Source organism: Danio aesculapii, chromosome 3 (assembly GCF_903798145.1).
Source record: "Danio aesculapii chromosome 3, fDanAes4.1, whole genome shotgun sequence".
In the NCBI taxonomy this organism is placed as follows: Eukaryota; Metazoa; Chordata; class Actinopteri; order Cypriniformes; family Danionidae; genus Danio; species Danio aesculapii.
In genome coordinates this window covers 36269115-36294025 of record NC_079437.1, presented here as the reverse complement: position 1 = coordinate 36294025, position 24911 = coordinate 36269115, and the positions used below count along the sequence as shown (strand labels likewise).

Sequence of the window (24911 nt, the reverse complement as noted above, 5' to 3'; positions counted from 1 at the left end):
AATACTTATTTTGTTACATCTTAACCAAGATGGATCTAGTTAGATTATAGAGTGGCTTTAAATGTGTAAAGTTGCTGGAGTTTGCGCATGCGCAGTGGGCGTCCGATAGGCCGTTGCTGTTGGAGCGGGAACACGCATAGTGGTTGACTGACAGCAGCACGTCTCTCACCTTTACTGATCACACAGCTGAAATAACAGCAGGACGGGATGCCTCGAGAAATCATCACCCTGCAACTCGGACAGTGCGGGAACCAGAGTGAGCCATTTGCTTTATTAGACTTTACTTGATAACAAGAGCCATCTGTACATAAACAGTGTAACGTTACGTTAGCTAGCTATCCAGCTAACGTTATCATACTGCACAGCTTTACAACGACACTATAAAAAAGCACATGTAATAAGATCAGAAGATGGTTTGATTGTTTACAGCAATTTTTCAGCTACAGGAAGCCAAGCTCTTTCATTAACGTTAATCTCCATTTAATACTTCTGACTGTTCTTTGTTTGTGTTTGCTGATCAATAATACTAAACGTGGTATGCTTGCTTTGTAGAAATTAACGTAGTCAATTTAGTGCCATTGGCCGTTTTAGAAAGAGGGATTTGGGTTGTCTTTATTTCTAAGAGGAGACAGACTATATCCATCATATAAGCTGTAACGTTAAGCAGTAGCCGTTATCTTGCTAATATTCAGCCACTACATATAGCATTTCCCAGTAGCTTTGTCTTTGAGAAGTGTGTTTTAACATCATGCAGTAATGTACTTGAATAAATGTACGCTTGTCCTCATTGTCGTTCTCTGCAGTTGGTTTTGAGTTTTGGAAGCAGTTGTGTGCTGAGCACGGCATCAGTCCAGAGGGCATCGTAGAGGAGTTTGCCACAGAAGGCACTGACCGGAAAGATGTCTTCTTCTATCAGGTACACTGACTGATTATGAATGCCAATTATCAAGCGTAACTGGGTATGGGCCAATATTAGCCCAAGATTCTGACGGTATGATAACCGTTAATAAAAAAAAAAAAAAAATCACTATTGTTATTACTGCTCTAACCTGTTGTTTTTAAATGTCTGTGTAAAAAAACTTTTCACCATTGAACACAATATATTTTATTTTAAGAAAAAATATATTTAATTATTAATACATTAAACATGCCAAGCTAAATAATTTAAAAAGTCATTGATTTAAAAAAAAAATCATTCTGCCATCTTCATTAGTTTCAAAAACAGTTTTTTTTACAACTTGAAAAGGCATCTTTGAAAATCTTACTTTTTTGTATGTAATGTAAGCCACTGCACTGTTCAGGTCTAAAGCATGCTTGAATGTTGGTGTATAAGTAATTAGTTTATCAACTTGGAAAAAAACCAAACAAATAAAAAAGCTTACATATACTATAGGAATGGTATAACAGGACATTTTCGTTTTTCCTAACTGTGGTAAATTTCGAAATCAGTTATTGTCCCATGCCAAACTGTAATCACACCATATCAAGACTACCGTTTTAGGTGTACATTTTAGTAGGGATATAACTAAGCATTTATATAAATAATGGAGTTTATTTGGACATCAAGCAACATGGAATTGGAAGTGGAATTCCAGAAAGCAGGTTGAAAGTTATGTGATATACTTGGGTAAGTTTAAGCATGTAAGCGGACAGCCTCAACTTTCAGGTTTCAAATACAAGGGTATAACCAGCAATTTGTGCTCTGAACATATGGACAAACTTGTTATGCACAAAATATGTGTGCATTTCTTTAATATATTTTTTTAATTTTCAGTTGTTCACGTTTATTTGTACTATTATTTATTTAGTTAAATTTTGTCTCACACTGTGGCTCTGCATTTCTTTTTCTTTCTTTTTTTGGAACGGTATACTCTCTATTAGAGCTGTGATGAAAAATGTTTAGAGAAATCGATTCTGTGATTTTTCAAAATGCATTGCTATTTTCTCTCAAATCAATCTAGAGCTTAGTTTTTAACAGCAGATGGAGCTATATGCTTTACAAAGCAGACAACAGTACTTTGCTTTCACACAATTCCTTACAAATATCATTTGAACCTAAAATAATTGAAGTTTTAAACAATTTATAAGAGTGTTCACTGCAGTGGCAGATCTCGAAAATGTATGGGTTGACATTAAAATTTTGCAACACTGAATCAAGCCTGTTTGCATTATGTTTGTGGATTCAGTGAATGCTGTACATATACTGCTTCAACAACTTTGTAAAGAAACACAAATGTTTATTTGATTTATGTAAAATTAGCAGGATTTACCCTCCATATAGTTCACATAACATAAAATAAAAATATCCAATTTACTTAAGTTTCTTTCTTCTGTTGAACACAAAAGATGTTTGTTTGTTTTTTTAAAAAAGCTGAAAACCTGTAATTTTTTTAGTGCATGGTCAAAAGAAACTAGAAAACAACACCATCTGCTATTAAAAAACACAAACTACCACCAGGTGGAGCTATATTCCAATGTGTGCCGTTGTCATAGGCCTTCCACTCTTGTCCATTACATTTTGTGGAGGCTTTTTCATGAGCTGATGGGAAATTAACTTGAAATAAATAACACAAGTGCTAGTTTAATTTTTATCTGATTAAAAGACTATTGCAGTTGAAGACTTAAATTAGTTATATAACAGAAGCTGGACTGAAGTCTTACTGTTTTCAAAAGGATTGCATGTTAGTTCTATGTAACGAGACTGAATTTAACAGCTTTCTTCTAAATAAGAGATGTTGCAATGAATTGTATATTTTGTTTTACATAATATTTACTAAAATAGAACTAAATAATTGAGCCATGCATTAATAATTTAATTACAAGTTAATAATTTAACTGCTTAAGTTGGATTTGCTAATGTTTGGATAATTTATGAAAGTAAATATACCTGCTTCTGACATTTGTAAGCTTGGTGGATGCAGATAATTGCAAATATCAGCTAAATGTCAGTCTAGCTTATACATCAGTTGTCTACTTTTATAAAATCAGCAGCAGTCAATTTACTACTGATATCACACAATGTAAGATACTTTAGTATTCTCATGATTACTTGTCATTTTTAGTGCCAAACTGCACTAAAGAAAAGTCACTTTTTTTTGCAATGAGCACCAAGAAGCACGGCCCCGCATTATATTAAGCAGCTTTGTTCGTAAATCGAAATGTAAACACAATGTACTTAATGTGTTCATGTTGTGTTGCAAACCACTTCTGGTTTTATTGAGGTAGATAGGGGTTACGACCAGGTTTGGTGCTATGGATAGGTTTAAGGGTGGATTAAGATGTAAGGGATGGTCAACAGTGTAGTTACAGAACTGAATTACAAATGTAATTACTTGCAGGTATTTAATCAAGCATAAGTACATACATTTACACAATAAGTACATTGTAATGAATTTCAGTGTAAGTACATATTAGTTAAGGCCACTTAATATAAAGTGAGACCAGAAGCACTAATGCACTAATGTTCTTTTTTGCTTCACCCCATTTAGGCGGATGATGAGCACTATATTCCTCGTGCTGTGCTGCTGGACCTGGAGCCCAGAGTCATTCACACCATCCTAAACTCCCCCTACGCCAACCTGTACAACCCGGAGAACATCTACCTGTCTGAGCACGGCGGAGGAGCTGGAAACAACTGGGCCAGTGGCTTCTCTCAGGTACTCTCAGTGATCGTTTTTCCGTAATTTTAGGTTAAATTTATTACATTTTAAGTTCTCATTTATTTTCTTAATCACATTTATTTGCAGTTCCAAACGGATTGAATTTATAATCAAATAATAATGCTATTAACTATTACATACATTTAGTGTCTCTTTATTCTGATTAAATTACTGTACATTTTTATAATTCAATAAAAAACTTACATGAAGGATATGATTGCATAGGTGTGCCAATATTAAATACCAAAGTCAAATACAAAGTCAAGCTAAAAGATCTTAAACTCATTGTTTCACGTTTGACAACTTTGTCCTGTGTCTCATAATTAAATGATAGTTAGTAAAGATGACGTGCTTGTTCATTATAGGGAGAGAAAATTCACGAGGACATCTTTGACATCATTGACCGAGAGGCAGATGGCAGTGACAGTCTGGAGGTAGGATTCTTATTGACTGCACATCTATTGCATGCAAATGGTTGAGCATACCATATTAAATTTAGTTTAGAAGCAAATGCCAATGAAGTAGTTTAAAGTAAATGTTGAAGGTATGTATGTGTATTATGACTGGGTTGGTCTTTGCATCCTGTCATTCATTAATTCTATTTTCTCTGACGTTCTAAGAATTTCAGTTTATTTTTTTTAAGCAGATTAAGTTTTTAAACAAAGTTAAACGCTTTCTGATGATCTCCAGATGGTAGTGACGTACCATTTGACGTACTTTCCTTTTTTCCGTCCTTCCTTCTTTAGGTTTCTGACATGCATGCAAACTGTCTATAAATGTAGATCCTATATATTATGTGTACGTAAAGATCTATAGATGGTTATACAAGAGTGCTATTTTATGCCTTATTTTGCACTGTTAATTTACAAGATACAGATGTTCCTTCCATTAAAACAACAGACTCAGCCCTCACTGTGTAATTTGTGTTGTTCACTTTATTACCCACAATTACTGGTGTGTGCATGCACATGTGTAAGTTGTGAGTGAAGGTTAGGGAGTGGTTTGGAGAATGATGTTACCAGACAGTTAACTGCAAGCACGTATGCGTGCATGTGGCATATCAAACTAACTGCTAAAAAATGAGTGACAGTTTCAGAAATGAATCAGGATTTACTGAAAACAAAAATTCAAAGAATTCAAAATACCATCTTCTTTTACCCCTAGAGGATATTCCTGCAAATTGTACTGTTTGGGACAATGTATTTCAAGTGATAGAAAGTTCAGTTCAATTATTCGACTACTCAGTGTTTGGGTTCAAAATACAGAATAAACAGGGGTCATACGGTCATGGAAAACCTGGAAAAGTCATGGAATTTTGACTTGGCATTTTCCAGACCTGGAAAAGTTTGGAAAATCAGAAAAACCCACAAAGTTTTGGAAAAGTCATGGAAAACAGATATCTGTATACTTTATTATAGGTTAGTTGTATTTACTTCTTTTCTGTCCTTGGCCAATCACATACTCTCACATTATTAGTGCAGTGTAAGCATTATCTAAATCAATTTTACATGGATTTAAACTTAAATTGGGTGTCATGGTGGCGCAGTGGGTAGCACAATCACCTCACAGCAAGAAGGTCGCTGGTTTGAGCCTCAGCTGGGTCAGTTGGCGTTTTTGTGTGGAGTATGTTCTCCCTGTGTTTGCGTGGGTTTTCTCTGGGTGCTCCGGTTTTCCCCACAGTCCAAAGACATGTGTGGTAGGTGAATTGATTAACCTAAAATTGTCAGTAGTGTATGAGTGTGAATAAGTGTGTATGGATGGGTTGCAGCTGGAAGGGCATCCGCGTGCGTAAAACATATGCTGAATTAGTTGGCGGTTCATTCTGCTGTGGCGGCCCTAGATTAATAAATGGACTAAGCTGAACAGAAAATTAATTGATGAATAAATATAAATTGAAACTAAATAGATTTTTGCGTGTTTTACGATATGCTGTAGTAAATTTTAACATGGATTTTTTTGTTTTTTTACCACGCATATGTAGATACTGCATGAAACATTAACTCATGAAAATTTACTTAAAAATCTTGGAAAAATCATGGAAAAGTCGTGGAATTTTAGCAGTAAAATGTTTATGAACCCTGAATAAGCTTAACATTTATTTAATATAATGTTTTCTCTCTTCTAAATGCTTGTATTAAAACTATTTAAAAAAATATTTCATGTCTAAGCAGAATTTTTTGTATAATTTAGCCAAGGTCCTGTAGAAAACATTCTAATGATGCTTTTCTGCTCAAAAACACTTTTAATTAGTATTATTAATGTTAAAAATAGTGTCATTTTCATAATGTTTAATACAAATGCAAAAAACTAATTCAATTTAAAAAAAAATCTAAAAAGTTTTAAAACGTCACTATTGATCAGTCTCTGTAGATCAAAGGTATACTTAAAAAAAAAAAGTTTGAATAATAATGCAAATGGTCTAAAATGAAAAAAAATTCCCCCCAAAAAATCTGTTCAGGTGCAGTATTCACTTTTCATAGACATATTAGTCATTAGATATATTTAATACGGAAGTACAAAGTGGCTCAGTTAGCATCCAGTCTTTATAGTTAGCAGCCACTTTAGTATTCGTGCATGTTAAATATTCTGTTTTTGTTTTTAGGGGTTTGTGCTTTGCCACTCTATTGCTGGAGGCACAGGATCAGGTCTGGGATCTTACCTACTTGAACGACTGAATGACAGGTGCGAAAAACTCACTTTACTATGTTTTCATCCTAACATGTAAATCTTTTCAAAGTTTTTAATAAATAAAAAAAAAAATCCCAAATGTGAATTAAATCAGTGTTTCTCAACCACGTTCCTGGAGGACCACAAACACTGCATGTTTTGCATGTCTTCTTTGTCTGTCACACCCATTACAGGTCTTTCAGTCTCTGCTAATGAGCTGATGATCTGAATCAGGTTTGTTTGGTTAAGGAGACATGGAAAATGTGCAGAGCTGGTGGTCCTCCAGGAATGTGGTTGAGAAACACTGAATTAAATGCGTTTCCGTCAAGTTGTTAGAGCGGCTCTCTATAGTATTGGTAACCTAGTAACCACAATTAAACAAGGCTAGCATAATGGAAACTGCTCATTAGTCACATTAGTGTAATGTTTACTATATCAGACTATATTCGGCAAATGTGTTATTCACATTTTCACATAAAGACTGTAAAAACATTTTTATTTGAATGCAATACTTCAAAATGTGCGTTAATGTACAGTGATGGAAACCCAGCAAGTCATATGAGACTCATAAAAAGACTTTGAATCCCCATACGCTGCCTGTTTTTATTCACTCCACCTCTTCTGAAACGTAGATCCACACCCTTCACATTGTTGGTCTAGACTAGCAGTCATGAAGCGTTTGGGTGGCAGTCAGTGTAATTAGAGGGAGATGCAGGCAGCAGCCATCAGCGGGTGTAATTACCTCTCTTTAGGGGTGCGTTTAATACCAATGCGTGTGCAACCTCAAGGGCACCAGCGGCGTTCAGCTGGGCACGTGTTCTTTAGCCTTAAACATTCAACCGTTCTGCTGTCTTTTTTAGGTATCCTAAAAAACTGGTTCAGACCTATTCGGTCTTTCCTAACCAGGATGAGATGAGTGATGTTGTCGTACAGCCATATAATTCTCTCCTGACGCTAAAGAGACTGACCCAGAATGCAGACTGTGTGGTGAGTGAATGGACAACCGCACACACTCACACATACACACACAGAGAGAGCGAGAGAGAGTCTGGTAACCTTTTCAGCTGACCTAGAATTTGGTAGGAGGTGTTACACACTGACATACATACATACATACACAAACACAGGTTTGTTTTTGTGAATTGTGGGGACTTTTCATAGCTTTAATGGTTTATATACTGTACAACTTGTATTTTCTATCACCCTGCACCTAATCCTATCCCTACCCCTTACAGGAAACTGCATTTTTACCATCTCACTTTTGAGATTTATAGGGTTAATTTCTACTTCGAGTCCACATGGTAGGTCCGGCATAGCCTTTGCACCCTTTGGCGCACCCTGGCACGAACCCTGACATGCACCTCTCAAAACAATTTAACTACACGCCACAACAATATGGAGCCAGGCCAGTGCATTCACTGAACATTTGCTATTTTCTGTCCCTTTCTTTCCTTGAATGAATGAGAATGATAGTAGCATTGCACACATTTCCGGCCAAAACATTGGCAAAGAAACTCAATACAGGTTACCATAGAAACCCTACTGCTACTAACATTTAGGAAGTGTGATTGCAGAGTAGCACAGACAGGTCTGCCGCCACAGCTGGAGAAAATCCTAGAGGAAACACTGCTATATATACATAATATATAATATATATCTAACCCCTATAGCAGATCTAACACAAGTGGAGCTGGGGTGGAGGAGGGTCACCCGAAAACAATGGGAAATGCTGTTTGGCATCGTTAATAATTTAGCTACAAATTCATATTTATTCCGTCAAACTGCTGTAAACACCCACAGTCTTCTCCAGCGCATGCCTCTCTCTATGCAGCCACTTTCTACATCTTAAATAACGACCTCGCAAAAGATACGTGAACGTTTCATTTTACTTACACATGCTTATTCTGAATATATGTGAAAGACACTTGTGAGGTTTTATTTTTGAGAGCAGGCGTGTTGTTCAGCTGTGTCTTCTTCATTTCTGATTCACGCTCAAACTGATATGGCTAACAAATACTCCAACTGACAGTATTTACACAGCAGAGGCAATGCGCGTGCATGTAGGGGCTCGACTGTTTTCCTGTTGACGTGAAGCCAATCCGCAAATCACAGCACATTTTGTTAGCTGTCCAATCAGAGCCTCTTGAGGGCGGGCTTTAGGAGGGTCTAGGAAATATGACATCCAATTTCATGTTAGCTGAGTAGCTGTATATAATCAAAGTAAGATATAAGATATATAAAAATATTGTGAAATATAAAAAATATATTAAAATATTGTGATTTTTCTACAAATGAAGCATGAGCACACATTGCTTTGCATCTTATAAACACAACCAAGCCCTAAAAATACACTCTAGATCACCCCTCATAAATATTTTTGTGCAGCAGCACTTCCCTAAAAATCACCACAATCTCAAATGTAATTGAGTATAACAAAATGTATTGCAGAAAAAAGCAAAGTATGGCAATGTCAGTTTTTCCAGTATCGTGCGGCCCTAAATGAATGCGTTTCTATTTGAAACAGAGCCCTTCTCATACACAGCCTGCTACCCTAACAGCACATTTCCTCACAGTTACACAATCCACCTCCTCAAACAGACCTTCTTTCTTCCTTTTCTGCTTTCATTCCCCAAATAGCAGTGGATGGAGGAAAGATGGACAGCCTTATGTGATTATCCACTTCTCTCTTTCCATTTCCTCCTGGTTAACAGTAGCTTGGTCCCAGAGTACGTTTTATTATAAACCATACAGCGCTCTGACACATCTGTACATCTGGAATTGACAATTTATAGATGTGTCAACATTTACTGGTACTGTATATTTTCTGACTGATAACCATCTGCACATGATTGAGGAGATAATTATTTAACAAACACATCCTGTTGACTCAGAGGAGTCAGTAATGATGTATTATATAAAGGTGTTTAATAGTGTTTGCATATCCTTATTTGAGCTTTAGAGTGATTGATGGCTTTGATCAGTGTAGCTAAAGAAATACTTCATTGTCCCTGTCTCCAACCAATCTTCATGTGCACTTTAGAATAGATTGAGCTCTAGTGGAAGAAATGCCATTAGTAAAGGTTAAGATGCATATTGTGTTTCTTGAAACTGTCAGCTAGCTTTATTCTCATCTCTGGCTTATATAATAATGTCAGATCAGAGAGTCAGCTCAAAAGATGAGGAGGTTAATAGAGGTGGATGATATTGTCTTTCTTGGTGAGAATACAGATTAACTTCAAAATCCCAAGCATCATTATTTAGATTATTGTTATTAATAGGAGTTCGTCACAAATTTAAATTGTCACTATTTATTTCAAAGTTCATAAGACTTCAAAACAAAGATGAAGGTATTTTTAATGATAAATGTATGTCCATTCTTTGGAAGTCTATTTCACTACGTTCAGAACTCAAAATGTTTGTAACGTTTTCTTGAAGTTGTCTTCATAATTAAAGAGAAAACATTTTGTTATTGTATTAATTATTTCCTTTTCTATGCCAATTTTTTTTGTGTACATATTTGAGTCATGCAACAATGGGGAAAAAATGTAATTAAACTATTTGTCCATTTAACGTGTTATTAATTTGGAAACAAAAGCAAGTGCCTTTATTTAGGGATCACTGAATCATTGATTTGCTTTATTTGTCCACAAACACAGTTAGTTAAAGAGCTAGTTTACCCAAAATTAAAAAAAAAAAAACCTAATGTGGAGGAAATTATGTCAGAATTTCCATTTTTGGGTGAACCTTTTCTTTAAAGGTTCAAGACACCTTGGAGTACTTTTTAGAAATTTTAACAGATTTGTGTGTGTTGAGCATCAGTTAAGACACTGTTAGCACCTGTCAGCTTTAATTGTTGGGAAAACTGGATAATTATGTGCTTTTGTCAGCTAATTTCATCCTCCGGGTTTAAAATAATTTTTGGGGTGGGATCAAAATCAGTGACGTAGAGCGAATCTGCTAGTGAAGTGATGACACGTCGGTTTCTCATTATTATTCATAGCTGAGTTTTCTTGTCCTATGAGAAGAGCCTGCTTCTTAATTATTCATGGCAGCATGTGTCTTCCGAAGGCAAGGCAGACCTGCCGAGCTGTGAGACCCAATGACTGGGTAAGACCTCGTCCGCGCATGGCAAGCAGTAGCCGTTCATGAAGGGTCGTAACGTTTGTTTCAATGATCCACAGGGTTTGTTGTTTTTTCCCCGTGATTCTGACAGGGCTGACAAAGCAATGCTGTTGGTTCGCAGCAAGCATTTTTTTGTTGGGAGAGCTGGATAAGAATTGGAAAATGGCGGACTTTTATCAGTTGAGTTTGTTACCATTCAGACACATCGCCTACATCCAAGCTGCTGTGTTCGCCCATATTTAAAATCCTCCAGATTACCGGCTGCAGGGCTAATGGTTGGAATAGGTAGGGCAAAAAACCTGCTGCACTGCTATATACACTGTGTCTACATTTAGACCCGGGGATTCAGGAGTAGAGAAGTCCTGCTCATTTATAGTGTTTACATGGTTGTCTTTATAATGATAAAACAAATTGTGGTTATGTGTGTATAAAATTTCGAATAACATGTGTAGCAGGACATTAAATTACTGCTTATTTATTTGCATTTTAACTTTGTAAACTATAAAATCATGGCTCTCCTCATGGTTTGCATCTCATTTTGTGAGCCAACTGACAACAGTTGTTCACTCCCCTGCTCTGCTGGCCACGCCCACTCCTCACTCTGAAGGCACATATATGACATTGATTAAAAACTATGGACAAAGGCCCATTGTGACATCTTGATTAATCCCTCTGCTTAATTTAAATGTATATGTTATCTGCAATATGTTATTCTGTTTGTAAAGATATTTCATTTACGCCACTGCAGTTGCTGGTATTAAATTCATGTAACAAAGTCGTATTAAAGTCGTGCTGGCATAAATTTTTTTTTAAGGTATTAAAAAAGGTAGTAAAAGGTATCAAATTCAACTTAAGAAGTTCTGTGCATTTTTTTTTTTAATTCTAAAGGTAGACTTGAACTGAAAGAAGGGGGTTCATGGCCCTTTAAATAGCTTGACACTTTTCATAAAGAGTAAGAGAACGATGCAGCGTGATGTCGCTATTAGGGTGTTATTACTGTAGTATTATTATAGTATAATTTTATAATTTAGTATTCAAACAGCACCACACAATATTCATACTGTTTTCAGATGACTTTATAAAAATAAATATTGATATTAAATACTGTGGTAAAGGATAAATATTTACATTGCTCCACAGTGTGACTTTAGATGGCAATTCTAGATAAAATTACTTTATTTAGATTTCAGTTTGACATGCTCTACCAGTTGAGTGGTTCTGCAAGATTCTCTCATTTTAGTTTATCGTAGTTCTAGTCAAGTAGCAGAAAAGACTGGGCTTATTTAAAAATATATAAACTTAAGCACCTAATAGTTTATTATTTAAAACAAATGCATAATAAAATAATTCCAGTACAATGTTTGGGATGCAAGAAGACCTCTAAACCCATACTGCAAAAAGTGCTTTGCTTACCTAGAGGTTTTGTCTTGTTTCTAGTCCAAATACCTACAAATTCTTAAATCAAGAAGCATTTTCCAGACAAGTAAAAATATTTGGTCTTGTTTTGAGAAATAATGTGGCCGAATTGAACGAGTGAAAAGAAAAATAATCTTGTATTTGATTTAAAACTAGATTATTTTTCTTACCCCAGTGGCAGATTATTTAGCTTGTTTTAAGAAAAAATAAATCACTCAATTTTGCCATATTATTTCTAATTAAGATAAGTCTAGAAAATGCTTCTTGATTTAAGAATATTTAGTTATTCGGACTAGAACCAAGACAAAACCTCTAGGTAAGCAAAGCACTTTTTGCAGTGCACAATCCTGATTAAAAGTGATCTTATCTTTTTCTCAATGTTTTTTTTCAGGTTGTGCTGGACAACACTGCTTTGAACAGAATTGCCACCGATCGACTGCACATTCAAAATCCTTCATTCTCTCAGATCAACCAACTGGTGAGTTTTAAAGCGCATCTATCTTTCAGGAGAACATAAGCATTAAAGTACTTAATACAAAACTCCATGACTTTTCTAGCAGTTGCGATTAGTAGCCCTCAGTTTGAGTAATTATAAAAAGTGTTTTACCAAGTAGACAAGAAAAGACCTGAATTTGTTAAACATATGGCAACTTTCCTTTGTTCATATATTTAGCCAATTTTGTTATAATAATTGATTCCAAATAAGTGTGGAATCATTACAGGGTTAGTTCACCCTCATGTCATTCCACTCTCCTGAGACCATATTTGGGACACAGATTAAGATAGTGACACTTTTTTTTACTATTATTATCATCCTTTTACACTATTTTGCATCTGCCTAATATAACCAAACATTCGCGATCATACAGTCAATACAGTCTCACATGCTCTACAGACACACAGAGACGCACCGTTTTGGCACTTAAAAAAATCATCAGGTCGGGGATTCTAAATCTCCTAAAATGTCCGGATTTCAGCTTTTGCTTTCTAAAGCTGTGATTAATCGTTTGCGTTTTTGCATTACCTTTTTACTCAAGCCTACTTTCACTTGGCTTTGCAGCTGACTGCGCACACACAGTAATGAGTGAGAGAAGCATTCAATAATTCATTCTTGAATCTAAACGATTCATAAAAACTTTACTATATAGTCTGAAATGGCAAAATGACTGGTCTAAACTGGCTGCAAAATATAACTACACCATTAGTTAAATCAACACATTTGCCTTATTTAAGTAACCTACAAGTTTTAATCTTGTAATTATGATAATTTTTTGAGAAATTGTCTGTTTTTATTCCTTTTTCTGTCATTTATTTGTCATTTGCTGATCATTTTATTAATTTGATGATGTCAATATATATTACATAGGCTATTTTATATACATGTGTAAAATGCTTTGGCATTCAAGTTTGCTTTGAACTTAAAAGAGAGAGAAGCCGATTTTACCTTTCATGGCTCCAGAATAGCATAAAAGTAAGAGAAATAGTGGATTTCTTTTTATTACAACAATCTTTTTTTTTTACATTTTAACCCACTGAAAAGAAACCGTTTATAACAGTGTCATTAAAAAAAATTGTTAATTTAATTAATGTTATGTTTTTCGCATATAACTATTAATGTGATGTGGGTAAGAGGTGTGTTTCAATCCGGCTACCACCGCAAGTATATTTCAAACCTATAGGAAGAACTGACAACAGTTTCAAAACATTTAAGGTTCATAAATGGAATCAAAAAGATTGCCAAAACTTTCATGTGACTTCAGTGGTTTAACTGTAATCATAAAAAGCTCCAAGAAAATTGTTCGCAAAAAAAAAAAAAAAAAAAAAAAACATTCGTTCGCCTAAATCCTCCACATTAGATCAGGGTGTTTGTTTACTATGGGCAATTTTCTACTTAGTTGTCATGCTACTGACAATACATCCTACTGCCCATCGTAAACGCACACTCTGACCTGACACGGATGGGAAGACATAGACAAACAATGTTTTTTTGGGGGGCACACAGATGTGTTCAGAGTCTCATCTCCCATTCCCTTTAAGAGTCAGTTTTGATAGGGCCCTGAAAGTCTCAGCACCGTTGCCTATGAAAAGTATGAAAGACCTGATTTCCCTCTTTCATTTCATCTAAAATATCTTAATTTGTCTTCTGAAGTTCTGCAGCACTACTAAAGTAATCTCCAAATTCATAAAACAATTAAAAAACGATTAAAAATTCCAATATCTTGGCAACATCTATTTAAGAATATTCATTCCAAAAACAACAAGGTTGCTTGTCATTTAAAATAAGATACTAAGACATGGGACATAAGCAGATAATATCTGCAACAGTATCTAATATATGAGAGTACAGCCCTGTGTTTAAAGCATTTTATAGGCTACCTTAATGTACTACGCATAAATGGAGAGCCCTTAAATACTCACTGACACTGATTCCAAACATTAATATACATTCTCCAACGTCACACCATTCTGCCATTTACGTACATTGGATTGAGTGAAATACAGGGCCCTATTCATCAGTTCTGAGGCTTCCAACCCAAAGTATGTCCTTTTCATTTTAAAGCCCTTCCCTGCAGCAGAGGGACTGTCCTGGTGTGGTTCATGTAGGGACAGTATGGAGTCACTCCTCATATATTAGTAACAGTTGGGCGCTGACACAACATGCATTTCACACTTCAAACAATCAGAAAACCAAACCAGAAGTGTTGCCTGCCAAGAGTTTGTTTGGCATTGAGACAAGAGGAAGATTTTACAATATACACAGAAATGTCAAGAAACTGAATAAGCTAAACCCCAAAACATTCACATTAAAAAAGCATCCGGGTGGTCTATCACAGCTGTATTGTATTATATGCGGTGTAAATTGGAAATGGTGCCGCCTGTCAGTTTCAAGAGGATGAAACATGGGGAGTTGCCGCTTCTGAAAGCTGTAATCGGCGGCGTGACATGCTGTCGTGTCACATTCTAATGACGAGGTAATAAATAAGCAGTGACATCTTGTGCGGTGTTTTCTCTTATACACCCATACAGCACCCTGCTCCAAGGTGAATAGTTCACTTTTGTCGACTCATCCATCACTGTCTTATAGTCATATGAAATGGGTCATATAATGCAAAGATTTGTGACCAACCAGAGTGCCAATAGAAAACTGGTTTCTCCAGTCCAGGCTATTGTGTTCTTAAATAGCAGCTACTTTTACACACAAGTGTACCATCAGCACACCCAAATAATTAAGACCACAATTTATTTAAAATAAATAAATAAAAATTTGGAACTTTGATCTCTTTCTTTGTGATCCCTGTCTATCTAGCCCAGTGTTTCTCAACTAGGGTACGCAGATCCACAGTGGTCCTTGCCAAATTTGCAGGAGGTCTCTAGTAAAATTAAAGGAACACTCAATTTAGTTTTTTATTTTTTTGGAAATAGTCTCAATTTGAGGTGACACGGTGACTCAGTGGTTAGCACTGCCGCCTCACAGCAAGAAGGTCGCTGGTTTGAGTCTCCCAGTGTCGACGTGGGTTTCTTTCACAGTCCAAAGACATGCGGTACAGGTGAATTGAATGAATCACATTGGCCGTAGTGTTTGTGTGTGAATGAGTGTGTATGGATGTACTGGGTTGTAGCTGGAAGGGCATCCGCTGTGTAAAATGTGCTGGATAAGTTGACGGTTCATTCCGCTGTGGCGACCTGAAGGAAAATTAATGAATTGTCTCAATTTACATCTCACTTTGAGTTACACAGTTGAGTTTCACTATTTTTGAATCCAGTCAGCCGATCTCCTTGTCTGGCAGGAGCACTTTTAGCTTAGCATAAATCAGTGAACCAGATTAGACCATTAGCATCTCAAATTTCAAAAAAAGTTGCTGCAGCAGGTAAATAATATTACGCAGTGCCTGAGAACAGTCCCCAGCTAGGTAACTAGCTAACAGCACTGTGTAAAATTGTAAGTAAGTAATGTGTATTTATACAGCGCATTTATTGAGTATGGTCATACTCCCAAAGCGCACAATCACGAGGGGGGTCTCTCCACTCCACCACCAGTGTGCAGCATCCAATTGGATGATGCGACAGCAGCCACAGGACAATGGCGAGTGTAGATACAGTGATAGGGCCAATTCGGTGGATGGGGATGATACGAAGGGAGGGAAATAGGGCCAATGGATGGAAATTGGGTTACACTCCTACTCTTTACGAGAAGTGCCATAGGATTTTTAATGACAACAAAGAGTCAGGACCTCGGTCTAACATCTCATCCGAAAGACAGTGCCTGCTTCAGCTATGGTACGGCAGCAAATTGTTTTGATAGTTACATTGGAATGAGAGTATAGTTCCTATACATAGCAACCTAGAAAATAAAAATTTTTCTATTTCTTGGTACGCCATGTAACTTCAGAACCGTCGGGCTTTAAATAGGGAAATTATCAACTTTTTAATTTTTATTTTAGCAAGGTGCTAATGGTCTAATTTTATTTAATGATTTATGCTAAGGTGAGCTAAAAGTGCTCCCACCAGACCTGCAGATCGGCTGTATGAATTTAAAAAATGGTAAAACTTAATGGTTTAACTTCAGGGGACTTATAAAATGAGCCTATTTTCAAATAAGTGTTCCTTTAAAAAATAAAATCTAGAGGCTTGTGCACACCAAGCTTGTGCTTATCATCAGCATTTTTCAAGATGCTTTATGTTATTTATGACCAAGCAAATTTTCACTGGCGATGAGCCGAGTGAAACCCAAATCACTCCCTGACATTAGATGTCATTTAATTAAAAAAACAGAAATACCCCAGTGCACAAGGTGTTTCTTTATGGCCTTTATCAGTTATATGACTTACAATTAATGTATTTTACATTACAATTAACTGATTTAGTAGATTTCACAAATGATAACAACTGTCTGAACTATACAATAAAACTGAAAACCACCAGTGTTATGTGCAAAAAATATTTACGTACGGCCTTGATATTGTTGCTTCTTTATACTTTAGCTCTGTATATTTTTGGTAATAAGAATTAGCTGATTGTGGTGAGGATGTGAAACCAGGGATATAAGGTGACAGACCGTATTTGGAGATATTATGAGTCCAGACTGTCAAAAGACAACTGTGTTTTTCCCTCTAACAGGTGTCCACCATAATGTCGGCAAGCACAACAACCCTCCGTTACCCTGGATATATGAACAATGATCTGATTGGTCTGATTGCATCCCTCATCCCCACTCCTCGCCTCCACTTCCTCATGACTGGATACACACCGCTGACCACTGATCAGTCTGTAAGTTCTTCAAGTGGGAATTTACATAAAGAGCTTTTGCAGAAATGCAAAAATTGTAGCTCTGTTGTAAAGACTAGTGATCTGCTCTCTGCTGTCTGTATGTAGACTACTAAATAAACTATGAGTGACTTCATCAGGAGCGTTCACTGTAGCAAATAAACATTAGGTTTAAGCAGTTTTTTAACCATCTAATGAGCGGTCTGTCATTCTGTAGACCTATCTGTTTGTTTGTCATAGTTTAAATGACAGACTGACTATACATTGAATCAAACAGATGAAAACACACAATTTTTTTTTACCAAAATATGTTAAAGCTTTTAAAAAAAATTTAAAAAGTCAATTTAGGAATACCCCCTTTGCCATTAAAGAGACCAAATTCTGTTATCGTTTTAAATATGTCCCTTTCTTGGCTAAATACTGTGTAAATACTTAGGATGTGCAATGTTTGGGGAACAAAGTCCTCCATTTCTGTTATTTCCTATTATGTCATTCTGTGTATTTACCTGTCCATGTGTTTGTATGTTCTCTCGATTTATTCACCGGTCTCTTTCTGACTGTTCTTTATTTGTCTATGAATGATTCTAGAATTTCTTGTACATTTTATTTTTAAAAAACATATATTTTATTGAAACTATTTAGAATAATTACACCAAATATATCAAAGTTTTGTTTACATTTCTTTACTTAAAGACTCCAGCTATACCTGTTTTTGACCCTCTGCCTTCTCTGAATCTTACATTCAGCTTTGATTATCATGAAATAATTATTGTGCCCAATTTTGATTCTTTTTTTTTTTTAAAGGTAAATATTTACATAAACATCGATGTTATTTGTAATTTCAGTTATTGAAAACAAATTTTATGACTGTCCCTATGTTCAGGTCAGCTCTGTTACATCGTTATAACATTGATTATTAAAAGGCATAAAAATCTTTACAAAAAAGCATGCGATTTGCTCCAAGTGAATCACTTTCTTTGGTGGGAAACTCTGGAAGGCATTGAGAAATGTCATAACTGTTGCCTCATTTATACAAAACGCTTAGGATACACCAATATTAGATAAATTATTTGTTAACATTGTTTTTCAGATATTTCATATTTTAAAAACAATATTATTATGATAAATTCTCTTATACAAGCCATGTGGTGTCTGGTTTGGGGTTAGCATCTTAAGCTAAAGCACAAAATGGTAGAAATGTCAACTTGTCATCAACGATGTTAGTGGTTTATAATGTTTAACAACAATTGAAGCAACAATTAGTAACAGAATCAAGTGTTCAGTTTACTGTAAACTATACATTTATTATGATTTTCCAATTGAAAATAAATGTAAAATGCCTGAAATGTACCCGCAACAAGTCCTATATGTCTCTCTGCCTGAAATTATGGCATTCAACATATTGTTTTGATATTATTCTCATAAATGAACACTCTTCAAATCATATGGTGTCTTCTCAGGTGGCAAGTGTGAGGAAGACTACAGTTCTGGACGTGATGAGGAGGCTCCTGCAGCCCAAGAACGTCATGGTGTCCACAGGCAGAGACCGTCAGACCAACCACTGCTACATCGCCATCCTCAACATCATCCAGGGAGAGGTGGACCCCACACAGGTCTGAGCATATTAGACACCCGCAACACAGTCTCAGCCACATCAACCTGTCCTAATGTTTATATGTGGCTGTTGCAGGTCCATAAGAGTCTCCAGAGAATCAGGGAGAGGAAGTTGGCTAATTTCATCCCATGGGGTCCTGCTAGTATCCAGGTTGCTCTGTCCCGCAGATCGCCCTACCTGCCCTCAGCTCACCGTGTTAGTGGACTTATGATGGCCAATCACACCAGCATCTCTTCAGTAAGACCGTCGCTTCACTTATCCATGTCTGCTGTATATTACAGTTGTTTATTATTAGTATTGAATAACAGCTTAACAGTAATTTATGCTTACCAAGGTTGAATTTACTTGATCGAAAATTTAGTCAAATCCACTGGGAAGCCAAAATAAAAAAAAATGTATAGCTACAAATATATAGTAAAATCAGTAGTATTGTGAAATATCACAGTTTAAAATTAAAATGGCATTTATTTCTGTGAGGATGAAACAGAATTTTTAGTATTATTCTAAGATCCTACAGAAATCGGTCTAAAATACTTGTTTGACACTCAAGAAGCAATTGTTTTATATCAGTGTTGAAAATATCAGAGTTTATATTCAACACTTTATTGGTTTAATGCACCTTTACTCAATCAGAGAAATGATAATAAAGAAATTACTGATACCAAAGCTACAATGATTCTGGAATATATGGTAAGATATAAGCCCAGATATACCATATACTTCAAATAAAAGTGAAGAATGAACTCAAATGATGCCATTTCGAACAAAATCCAGCCGAAGTTAGTTTTGAATTTTTTTCGGCAGTTTGAAACAGTTCACCAAAGCGGGTCACTTTTTGGGTTAGTTCGTTTTGGCTCCAAAACACCTTTGAGCTACCATTGGGCCATGGCGATTACACAATTGGTGGGCGTGTTCTGAAACTCCGGCGCCTTTGAGTGATTGATTTGTGTCTCACATCCATGGAGGCCAGAGAGGAGAACAACAACAGCAAATTAGCAACATGGATAAACTAGAGGGTCGAGTAGCAAAGCTGGTACAGATATATCCGCACCTGCATGATCACTCGTGTAGAGATTTTAAAGACACTGTTTTTGCACACCAAATGAGAAACACCACTGTGTCTGGACATATCTTTTTCAGTCTACGCACACTGGTGGACTCATTCAGTGTCTGTTTGTGGCAAAAAGAAAACAATGTAAAGATGTGATGCTTCTCATCCAGTGTGTAACAGGCTGGAGAAGGTTGTTTGACAGATTTTTACAAATCTGTTCTCCTTTAACAGCTGCCATCATTGTGTTTAGGGTGGTGTATGTATGTATTATTATTAATTATTAAATAATTATTATGAAATGATAAACGCATAATTCACACAGAACCCAAAACACTACCCTGCATAGCATCCTTGATTATGAAAAACTAGAAAATGCGTCCAAAAATCGCATACTTCCATACTATTTAGTACGATAAAAACCAAATACAAGCCAAGAAGTATTTTCGAATTCATAGTATTAAAAAAAAAAACAATGGGACTAAACCTAATGACCTACTACTTCCGGCGAGATTTTGAAGTGCGCATCCAGTGTACGCTATCCCATGATGCCATGAATTCGTAATGGGAGTGAATCGTTGTAACTGACGCGGGTAGGTCACATGATCACAACAAATGAAGGAAATAGTACGTCTAAATTCCATTCATACTACTCACATTCATAATACACAGTATGTGCTTTTCTAACAGTCATGTAGTAAATTCTAATTCAAATGATGTAGATACTCGAGTAGTAGGTGATTTCGGACGCAGCTATGTAATTTTTAAACTTCATATCCAGGCATGGGATTTTCTATCTCAATAAAGAAGCAATTCTGGTCCTTCTAGACCAGTGTTTCTCCACCACGTTCATGAAGGACCACCAACACTGCATGTTTGGATGTCTCCTTTCTCTGTCACACCCATTAAAGCTCTTTCAGTCTCTGCTAATGAGCTGATGATCTGAATCAGGTGTGTTTGGTTAAGGAGACATGTAAAATGTGCAGAGCTGGTGGTCCTCCAGGAATGTGGTTGAGAAAAACTGTTCTAGACAACTCTACTATACTTTGTCATCTCAACTTTTAATGAGCCCAGTTACTCTAAAAAAAGAATTGGTCCCTCTCATTCAGTGGTCACTCTCTAATCTGTAGTTATCCTGTCTCTGTCAGTTGTTTGAGCGCACCTGTCGTCAGTACGATAAGCTGAGAAAGAGGGAGGCCTTCCTCGAGCAGTTCAGGAAGGAGGACATGTTCAAGGACAACTTTGACGAGCTGGATAACTCTCGTGAAGTGGTTCAGCAGCTGGTGGACGAGTACAGCGCCGCCACACGTCCCGACTACATCTCCTGGGGCACACAAGAGCAGTGAAACCCCTTTCGCAACTCTCCGAAACTCTTTCTGTAAAATATACACACCGACTTCAGTAGAACAGAATAACAGTAGTGGAAAAAAAGGCTCCGTTCTAAATCTTTCATGGCTCATCAGTCACACTGTACCTCCAGAGCCTCACTCGTGTGTGTGCATAAACAAGTGATTTGTCACGTTTACAAGCCTATAGAAGAGTTCTTCATAACCTGGTGCCTCTATCCTGAGCTATAGCTTTCACTTTTGTCTCCGTTTCTGTCTCTCTCTCCTCTCTCTCCTGGATTTCCTGCGTTTCTTTTGATCCGAGAATTTATGGCTCCATCTTAATCTATTTTTGTACCGCACTTTGCACTCTTCAGCACGAAATCTACATCAATCGACGTCAAGGTGGCCTGTGCACAAACTTCTGACCACACACACACACACACACACACACACTGGACGTCTGCACAGATAAGACTGGGTGGTCTCAGAATGAATGTAACCGTAGGAGGGAGTGTGAAAGATTAAGCCTCTTAGAAAAGATCAGACTTCTGAATGCTCCGTCAAACTCCCTCACATTCACACTTGCATGCTTTTAGACAAAAGGCGCTGGCTTTCAGGGGATAAGACTATGATTGTGTGATTGAAGCCGCTTTTTCTCTTGGTCTCGTTGTCATGGATTATTCTAGAAGGTTATCTTAAGAGTTTTGAGAGGCGATCATTGAAGTCAAGTGTTATGCTGTACAGTACCTCAAGCCATCCAATCGGTGATGTTTCTTTACTAGTCTATGGAATCAGTGATGTTACAGTACCTCACCGTCTGGCAGACTCAATCATACAGCACAATCCAAACGCATCACCTTCATTTATTTCTACTTCTGCTCCAGAAGCTGAACCTTCACGTGCCAGATGACTTTCTCTGTTTTGTCTCTTTTTCTTCAGTTGCCACATTGTTATTATTAATGTTATGCTGTGTATATAGTTTGCTGTCAGATTTGATGCATTTACTGAATAAATGTTTTTGTACAAGAACATTTCCTTGATTTCTTGGGGTGTTTATTATTCTGGATGAATTTTAAATTACTTCGAAAAACATTTATGCTCATGTTAAAGTTGCTGATATTTTTGATTTAAAGCGATAGTTCACTCAAAAATGAACATTTTCTCACACTTATGGTTTTAAACATTTATAAAGTTTCTTTTTGTTGAATGCAAAAGCTATTTTGAAGACTTTTGGAAATGTGTAGCTCAATGGCTACTAGTTTTCAGCATTATCTTAAATTTTCAAAAGAAAAGAAAAAAACTCTAAATAGGTTTGATGACAATTGTCATTCTCAGTTTAATCTTATATCAGATTTGTACACAGTTTGGTTACTAAAATGATACAAATAAAACTATAGTTACATCAGCTTTCTGAAGCAAATATGAGTGAAGCTGCGGTCACACTGGACTTTTCTCCCCATAGACTTCCATTCATACGCACACGAATGCGTCAGACGGGAAATGCAAGCTCCTGCGACAAGTTTTGCAAAGCTCAAGCTTGGTGAACTCTGACCTGCGAAATCGCATCACTTGATTGCGTGAGACCAATCGAAGATTAAAACATGACCTTTCTGGACAGAAATTTAAAATAAGGACCAATCGCTCGCTTTTTAAATTGTCTAATCATCTTGTTTAATCCCGCCCCTTTTTACAGTGCCGTACAACAGAATTTCACAAGCTCAAACTCTAGTGTGACCGCAGCTTGATTCTGGACAACAATACCGGTTGCATATTTTTTATTATAAAAAAGCTAAAATAATTTCATTAATGTATACGTTGTAATGATAGAATGACGTTTGATAATCTGAAGGTTCAGGAAAAAGAAAATCATCTAAATTCTGAGAAATTCACCTTTATAAAGTTGCCTAAATATAGTCCTTAGCATTTTTGATTTTTAGAATTTTGATATTTATATATGGAGCGACATGGTGGTTCAGTGGGTAGCACGATCGCCTCACAGCAAGAAGGTCGCTGGTTCGGGTCTCAGCTGGGTCAGTTGGCGTTTCTGTGTGGAGTTTGCATGTCCTCCCCCGTGTTTGGTTGGTTTCCACCTGGTGCTCCAGTTTCCCCCACAAGTCAATGAGGTGTAGGTAAAGGGTAAGCTAAATTATCTGTACATTGTATGGGTGTTTCCTAGTGATGTGTTGCAGCTGGAAGGGCATCCGCTGTGTAAGTTGGCGGTTCATTCCGCTGTGGCGAACCCCTGATTAATGAAGGTACTAAGCCGAAAAGAAAATCAATGAATGAATGATATTTATACACAGTAGGAAATGTACAAAATATCTTAATGGAATATGACCTTTATGTAATAATAAGAAAAATTCATAATTTTGCTCAAAGTAATGTATTTTGGACTGTTTACAAAAATGTATTACTCAATTTAAGTATATTTTAAAGGTCTAGAATCACGCATATCATTCATCTGCAAATGTCACATCATATTTACAGAGATTATATAGAATGCCTACGATTTTTGGACTGCTTGCAAAGTTTAACTATATTAGGGTGAAAGTTTATGAATTGCTTGGGTTAACATGAAGTAACATGCATATAGCTCCTTTAACTTTCAAGAAGATAAATGGTTGAAAATCACAGCAGTAATTGAATTTAAAATCAACAACATGGTGATCGATTATGTTCGTTATGGGGTTTTCATGTCATGTTATAACTTGGGCTAGAAAAAATTTTCACGATTGTTAACACACTAAAATTAAACTTTTCCCACAATTAGCAAAATCATACACTCAAGGAGCAAAACACAAGGCTAGATCTGCACAACTGTAAGCACATTGTCAGCTTCACACATTTTGCAAAACATTACACACAGTGATATGCAAATCACTAAACACACTTGGATGCTTTTGACACAGAAATTTTTCATAATGGAATTTCCTTGAAATTTCAAAGCAAAGGCCTTTAAATGAACACACACATGAACCATAGCTTAAACACAGCCATCAGGTGTGCACACACACACTGCTGCAAAACTGTAGACACACCAATCAGCTGTAACCACAATAAAAAAGCTAAAGGTATAAACTATTAGTCTTCAGTAAACATGTTTACAGTACTATAGCTATAAATAGTAGTCTTCAATAAATATGTTTTACAGGAGCAATAAATATAAATTTTCAATAAATAAGCCAATGTTGTAGTATGGAAGAGGAAGCACGAAAATGAGGAACATTGGTAAACAGGAGACGGATTTTTTTTTACATTGAAATGTATCCATCACCAGAAAGCTGAATAAATATGCTTTACATTGTTGTATGGTTTGTTAGGATAGGACAATATGTAGCTATCAGTCTATCACTTTTTGGTGAATACAGTATGTTCATATAGCAATATCTCTCAAACCTGATTATATCAGTATTAGTCAGTTAAAAATGATACAAGTGTTTAAGCTTGATTACCGCAGTGTGTAAATGAAGCAGAAAATAAAATAAAAGCGGCTAAAATAAACACCCTCAGATGTCAAAATAAATTATTTTTCATTAGTTTTGAACTTACAGCTGCTTTTAACCATGAAACTGAGTCATAATACATCTACAAAAACATTCCACAATGTTAAACTTTTGCAAGAATGTTCGCAACCATGCATCCTTGTTATTTCTGACAACTTGGATTTATGTAGAGGTTATGTAATAAGATTCAGAGCACATGATATGGAACAAAGATGGCAGCTCTCACCTCTAATGATGTCTGGTCTTCATCTCTCCACCATATTATAAAATATGGACAACAATAAACTG

The 24911-nt window shown here is 36.3% G+C and overlaps 1 protein-coding gene across 1 annotated transcript; it reads left to right on the top strand.

Moving 5' to 3' along the window:
- Positions 1-96: 96 nt before the first annotated feature.
- On the top strand, positions 97-22151 carry tubg1 (tubulin, gamma 1). Its single transcript, XM_056453908.1, has 11 exons — positions 97-256; positions 804-916; positions 3489-3656; positions 4025-4093; positions 6262-6341; positions 7187-7313; positions 12256-12342; positions 16983-17132; positions 18590-18742; positions 18820-18981; positions 20941-22151. The coding sequence occupies exons 1-11, from the start codon at positions 208-210 to the stop codon at positions 21136-21138; spliced, it is 1356 nt and encodes a 451-aa protein (XP_056309883.1). The 5' UTR covers positions 97-207; the 3' UTR covers positions 21139-22151.
- The last annotated feature ends 2760 nt before the right edge of the window (positions 22152-24911 follow it).